Source organism: Ailuropoda melanoleuca, chromosome 19, assembly GCF_002007445.2.
Source record: "Ailuropoda melanoleuca isolate Jingjing chromosome 19, ASM200744v2, whole genome shotgun sequence".
Taxonomy (NCBI): Eukaryota; Metazoa; Chordata; class Mammalia; order Carnivora; family Ursidae; genus Ailuropoda; species Ailuropoda melanoleuca.
The window spans coordinates 11,577,552-11,584,051 of NC_048236.1; the positions used below are offsets into that span (position 1 = coordinate 11,577,552).

The 6,500-nt window shown below is 41.8% G+C and overlaps 1 protein-coding gene across 1 annotated transcript in view; it reads left to right on the forward strand.

The window, feature by feature from the left end:
• Positions 1–4,822, forward strand: part of LRRC1 (leucine rich repeat containing 1) — a 128,119-nt gene extending 123,297 nt beyond the window's left edge. Inside the window, exons 12-14 of the mRNA XM_034648297.1 lie at positions 445–617; positions 1,748–1,884; positions 3,491–4,822. Of these exons, the coding sequence (XP_034504188.1) occupies positions 445–617; positions 1,748–1,884; positions 3,491–3,649 (469 nt within the window). The 3' untranslated portion in view covers positions 3,650–4,822. The remainder of the gene's footprint in view (positions 1–444; positions 618–1,747; positions 1,885–3,490) is intronic.
• Positions 4,823–6,500: the final 1,678 nt, after the last annotated feature.

A 6,500-nucleotide genomic window follows, 5' to 3' on the forward strand; every position in this document is an offset into this window, starting at 1 on the left:
AATGTTTTAATCTTTATTATAACTGCCACTTAAACTCTTTAGTACCTCAGGCATCTCCTACTCTTCCTCATTTGCCGGGTGCTTCTGAAAACAGGTCATCATCAGGGAGGCTACTGCCATTGATTCAGTAGGAACTCCTGCTTCTGGGTCCTTCTACAGTCACACTGGCTTTTTTCTCTTTAAATCGAAACCTCCTAATGTTTTGCCCTGTGGCCAGAGGTGCTGATGAGAGAGATGACAGAGAGGGAGGCACAGTGACGGACTGAGGAGTGTGCTCACAAAGAGTACACCAAGGATTTTATTATAAACATAACATTTTGTTCCATGTTGAGTCCAATCCCAGGAGGTTCTTTGTAATGGTGTTTTTTTTTTCTATCTGTATTGATAGGAATTGATGTAATTATAAAATCTGAGACCTTGATGTCTCCTTTTGTTTTAAATTAGGCTGTTACATCTGCCTTTATCCCTGACCGCCTTGAAGCTGAAGGCTTTGTGGTTGTCTGACAACCAGTCCCAGCCCTTGCTCACGTTCCAGACGGACACAGACCATACCACAGGAGAGAAGATTTTGACCTGTGTCTTGCTTCCTCAGCTGCCTTCTGAACCTACTTGCCAAGGTGAAATTAAGAACAATACTCACACGGCTACGAGAATTAGTAGGAGCTAATACCTGTCCATAAGACCTCTAATTTGTCTAATATGCCCCTAGAGCCAGCCCAGGTGTTACCGTGGGTGTCCTCTGGGAAGGTTCGTTCCCCTGCACCTTCATAGAAAAAGTACCCCTCACACCTGCTTCGCGTATCTGAAATTTCTTAAACAGCCTTTTGGGTTTGAATTATTGCTAAGGCTGAAAATACAAATAATCTTAAAAAAGTTGAAAGAGTCCCTTAAAATCCAAACTGGTGGTTTAGAGGATTAGTATTGAACATCACTGACAAACGGGGTTTTTTTGTTTTGTTTTATTTTGTTTTAAGATTTATTTATTTATTTTAGAGAGCTAGAGCACGAGTGGTAGGGGCAAAGGGAGAGGGAGAGAGATCTCAAGCCGACTCCACACTGAGCGCGGAGCCCGACCAGGACTTGATCTCACTACCCTGAAATCATGACCTGAGCTGAAATCAAGAGTCAGTGTTTAACCAACTGAGCCACCCAGGCACCCCCACTGACAAATAGTTTTTAAGCCAATCCGTTATTTTAAGTCATTGTACCTTTGTTTTGTAAATTATATGTGGTTTTAAAAAAAATATTCACATTAACATCAAATGCTGATGTAAATCTTTTGCTGAGAACTAGCGTGCTCTGGGAGAACAGGAGTCCCCTAGGTGGAACGGCCCCAAAGCTATCTTGACAATCCCAGCCTTGTTAGAGGAGCTTTTAAGACCCCAAGGGGAAAACAGCAGAATGTGTTTCGGTACTAGTGTCCAACATGTGCAGCCACATCAGTGTCATGAGAAAGGTTTTTTGTTTTTTGTCTTTTGTTTTTAAGTAGGCTCCATGCTCAACGTGGAGCCCAACATAGGGCTTGAACTCACAACCCTGAGATCAAGACCTGAGCTAAGATCAAGAGTCAGATGCTTAACCAACTGAGCCACCCAGGCACCCCTCATGAGAAAGTTCTTAAAGTTAGTATATAGAAAAGAATTGTGAAAAAGGATTCTGTAAATTGTAGTATTTTTTGAAATACTACATAGCAGTTACCAGTCACACAAACCCAAGTTCCCAGTTGATGTGGTCTTTGTTATGACAGAGAACCTGCCTCGCTGTGGGGCACTGGAGAGCTTGGTGAATGATGTCCCGGATGAGGCCTGGAATGAGCGTGCGGTGAACAGAGTCAGTGCAATCCGATTTTTGGAAGATGAGAGAGATGAAGAAGACAACGAAACGGTATGGAAATGGAGATTGTTGGCTTCCCTGAAAAATCAAAATTTAAAAGCCTTCCAAGATCAACAGTGGCACCTAATAAGGATTTCTTTTAATTTCAAATTGTCTGTTCTCTGCTTTGCCTTCAGCATATACAAAATTAGGTATTTCCAGGTACTGATTCACCAAATGTATATAAAGCAAATGGAACTTTTGGGGTTTTTTCTTGAATAGTTGATACTCTTGTTCTTTATTTGTGATAGCATCTCTTCATGCCTCTAATAAACTGATTGGGAATTTGTTCTGTTTTTGTTGTTGGTGGTGAATGAAGTCTCTTCCCCACCACCATTTAGGGGTGTAGCGTGATAACTCCATTCACACTTCACAGCGTAACTTGGCTTGCCTTCTGTGGAGCTGTGCTTCTCTCTCTCCTTGATGTAATCATTCTTCTCTTCACCCTCCAGCAGAGCTGCTTGTGATCTTAGTTGGGTTAATTTACAAGTTTTCATCCCAAAATCAAAATAGATTTGAAAGTACTACTTAGCGTTACTCTGTCCACGCTTTAAAAATGTCTCTGGGTCAACTGACGTCTCCAGCAGTCTGTGGCAACTCTTGAACTAGTACTAGAAGTTGGCTTTGGCTTCTTGAACTCCTTGTGCTGAGATGTTCATAAGCAGAGTTTAGAGGGAGTACCTGCAGCCCTCAAAGCAAAGGATGGCTTTTAAATAATTGTCTGTGGTCTTTGTTATTCCAGCTGTCGCCAAATGGGATTTTATCTGTTTACAGTAGTGGAGTGCAGAATAGGAATTAGGCAAGACAAAGAGACTTCAGCAGAAAGGAGTCATTGGTGCTTACCTGATGGCTTGCTGGAAGGGGAGGATTTCACCCATTCCTTCACTGCCTCAGTAGTGCCCTTGCGGTGTTGTGTTCCCCTACTTTAGGCTGCTCCTCCTGAAACTCCCGGACAGGCCATTTACAAGACGGAAATACTATTTTATGAGCCAGAGAGCATGTGACATGTCAAATACTACAATTTTTTAAAGATTGTTCCTTCCCTGACACTTCACTCCCAACACTATGGCCTTTATTAGAAGAATGTGAACTCTCTTTCGTAGGTAATATGAGTAACACAGCAGCAAAGTAAGAAAAGAAGCCCTTCTCTCTCGCTTCCCTTTTCCTTCCACTCCCATGCCTCCAGGGTTGAAGGAAGCCAGAACCACTTCAGATAGTACTAGACCATTGCAGTGATTTTAAGTTAGAATTTGTTTACCCCTTTATCTTTTTCTTTCTTCACACCCCACACTAACATCTTAAAAATCTTTGTTTCCTTGTCCTTCGTGGAACTTCATTTTTATCCTACACTAATCTTACATTTTACAAAGTATTCGTTTATTCTGAAAGTAATCCTTCTACGTGGAGTAGATAAGTTTCATGCGACACTTTCATCTTCCATGAACTGCTAGTAGGCAGCTGCTAGCGCTCAGGGCTCCAAAGGAGGCGCTTCCGCCCCCTCCTAGCTCCTGCGCCCTGCGAAGGGAAGCTTTGTCCCCGAGGGCCCCCACCTTGAAGCTGCGTGTTTGAAAGAGTCACGGCATGAAACCCACACACTCACTCCCCTGCTTGTTTTCAGAGAACACTTCTGCGGCGAGCCACTCCACACCCAGGGGAGCTAAAGAACATGAAAAAGACAGTGGAGAATTTACGGAATGACATGAATGCTGCTAAAGGACTGGATTCAAACAAAAACGAGGTCAATCACGCCATTGACCGAGTGACCACTTCTGTATAGAACTGCACCTTCGAGTTTTACCTCCCGTGTCTTCCCCTGCTGTTGAGATCCTGTCTCCTCCCTGAGGAGCCTCGCGCAGTCCTGGGGCTTCCCCGGAACGTGGGCACGTGCGCGTCACCGCCGGGGAACATGGGCACGTGGGCGCGTGCGCGTCACCGCCCGGGAACGTGGGTGTGGGCGCGTGCGCGTCACCGCCCAGGCCGCGCGCTGGGCTGCTGCTCTCCCCATGGAAGTGCCTTACTCGGGCTCCTCAGCCAGCCAGGGCACCAGTGCGCCCCCGGTGTGCCGCCTTTCCCCTGACTTCCAGTCATTTGTCATAAGTAGAATACACTACTGTAAACATCTGACCTTTGTTTCTGTCATATGTTGGGGTGAGGGAGCGCAGGAAGGGGAATTTTGTTGATCCTCCTCCCTCCCGTAGAGTGCTGGGACATTTTGAGCCCAAGTTCTCTTGGACCTACTGATGATGAGAGAGAGTTTTATGTACGGGGCATAATTGATCCTTTTTTAAAAAACTTTTTGGCAGCTCAGATGGTGTAAATTTAAAAATTTTGTATAGGTATTTCGTAACAAAAAAATGTGTATTTCTTTTTTGTTATTTTGTTTTGGAAACGGTACATATTTTAGTATTTGTGCAGGAAAAAAAAAAAAAAGCAACAGCCCTAAACTATTTGTTTTCACTTGTACCATCCACTTGTGCCTTACTGTATCCTGAATCATGTCAAACCAGTTGTACGCAGTGGCATCCTTGAGCAGTGAGATGAGACTGGGAATGTGGTACTTTTAAAGCAGTGTTGGATTTTAATCAGTAATCTACCTGGTGGATTTGTTTTTAACCAAAAAAAAGAGTTACCACCAATTAGTAAATTTTATCAGTTGATTTTTTTTTAAAAGATGAACCAAAGGATTAGATTGCTAATATTTCATGTCTTACACTTTAACTTTTTATGAATGAGTCTCTTACAATGAGTGCAGTGTCTGATTGCACCTATTTGGAAAGTATATGCCATTTGTAAAATAAAATAGAGCAGAAAAGCACAAAAGGAGAAAACCGGTTCAGAAATTCAGAGGATAAATGAATTATGTACTGCAAAAGGAAGTATGATTTTAATGGAAGAAAGCTTTAAAGTTTTATATTGAGATATAAAACCACAATAAAGCAAATTAACCATATTAGAAATGTTGTTGTCTTTGTAAGTGCAATTTAATTTGTAAATAGAGTTTGAATCAAAGTATAACAAATCCTTGCTTCAAGTTTTACTTTTAAATCTGCTAATTTAAGGGGCATGGTGTATTTTGGTGTGTTTCTGTTGATTTCTTTCCCTTTTTTTTTTTTTTGGTATAATGTCGTAAAAGAGAAATGAAGAGTGGCAGTCACTATGTGGTATCTAGGAAAATCACAGTATTGTTGGTTTTTTGTTTTCTCTCCATGAAATAAAATCACCCTGGAATTAACCATACAACTTTTTAAAATTAATTATCAGCTGGTATGTTCAGATGGTGGCGAGTAGCTGACTGCTTTGACAGTGAGCTTCCATCCATTAAATATCTAAACTACTGGTCAGTTTTGAGTTAATTACTTGCCGTTTTGCCACACAGCACAGACCCCAGATGTGCCTTCCTCTTTAGCTAATAACTTTGGATCGTGGCTGTCTGGCCAATCGGAACCTGTAGAAACCTGCTTTCAACCAACTAAATACACCTTGTATTACCGCTATGCCTTTACTTACTCGGTTCACTTTGCTTTTTCAGTTGTTTGTATTTATGTATGTATTTTAAAATATGTTTATTGAGGTGGAAGTCCCATGGCATGTAAGGGGGTTTTGGCTAGTCAGTTTTATCCCTTGCTCCCCAATCTGTGAGTACCCTTTCGGTTTTTCTCCATTTTAGGATTTTGGCATACTCTGCTTTAGGCCTTTGTGGATGATACCACTAACTCATGGACTGATAGATAAGCAAATTGGTTTTATTTAGGGAGAGTAATTTTGATGCTATAGAACAGACAGAACTCAAATGGTGTTTTTTGTTTGTATGTTTCCATACAAAGCCCACCCTTTACCATTAAAGCTTATCATGGCTTTGGGGGATGTGCTGGACAGAATAGAGGGTGTGCTTCAACTTTTCTAGGAAATTTTATGTAGGTAATTATCTGTTTTCTTTGGCTTACCTTCTTTACTATGCATTCGCCTGTTTTGTTTGCTTGTTGTTTTGTTTTTAGTTTTTGGTATTTCATTTCTCCCTTACTTGTGAGAGGAAAAGTTACTTTCATTTACTTGTTTGTCCTGGGTGACACTGCTGTGCCCTTTACCTTTAAGGTGCCTGGACCAGGCTTTAGACCTCACGATGGAAACAACACCAACCAAAGAGACCCAACTCAAGAACATGCCAGCCTTTTCCAGTGAAGCCTCTCTTGTCATTAGAAGGAAAACATAATTATGTGAAAGGATACCTGTCCCTTGTGAGGCTAGTGCCAAAATTTCCTGACCTTTTCCTAGCAGAGCACTGGCGGCCCCCACCCCACAGTCTGGCCTTTCCTTCAGGAAAGGGAGGAGTTCAGTGTAGGGCCTGCCTGTTTGTCTTGTGGGAGTGACAGGTAAAAGCAGGAAAGATTATTATGACCTGTTCACCCACTTTTTTTGTAGCCCCTTATTTCCTGTTTTTAGCAAGGAAATTATGCCTAAGTGGATAAAATAGTAAAAAAAAGAAAGAAAATTAGAGGGATTGAAATAATGAAAGTCATTGATAGAAAAGAGGTACAGGTAAGAAAACAAACTAAAACTATTTGCCCAAATGTTGTGTTTTTTGTTTTGTTTTGTTTTTCCTCTGGCAAGTTTGGAGGCGTGGCCTTGAC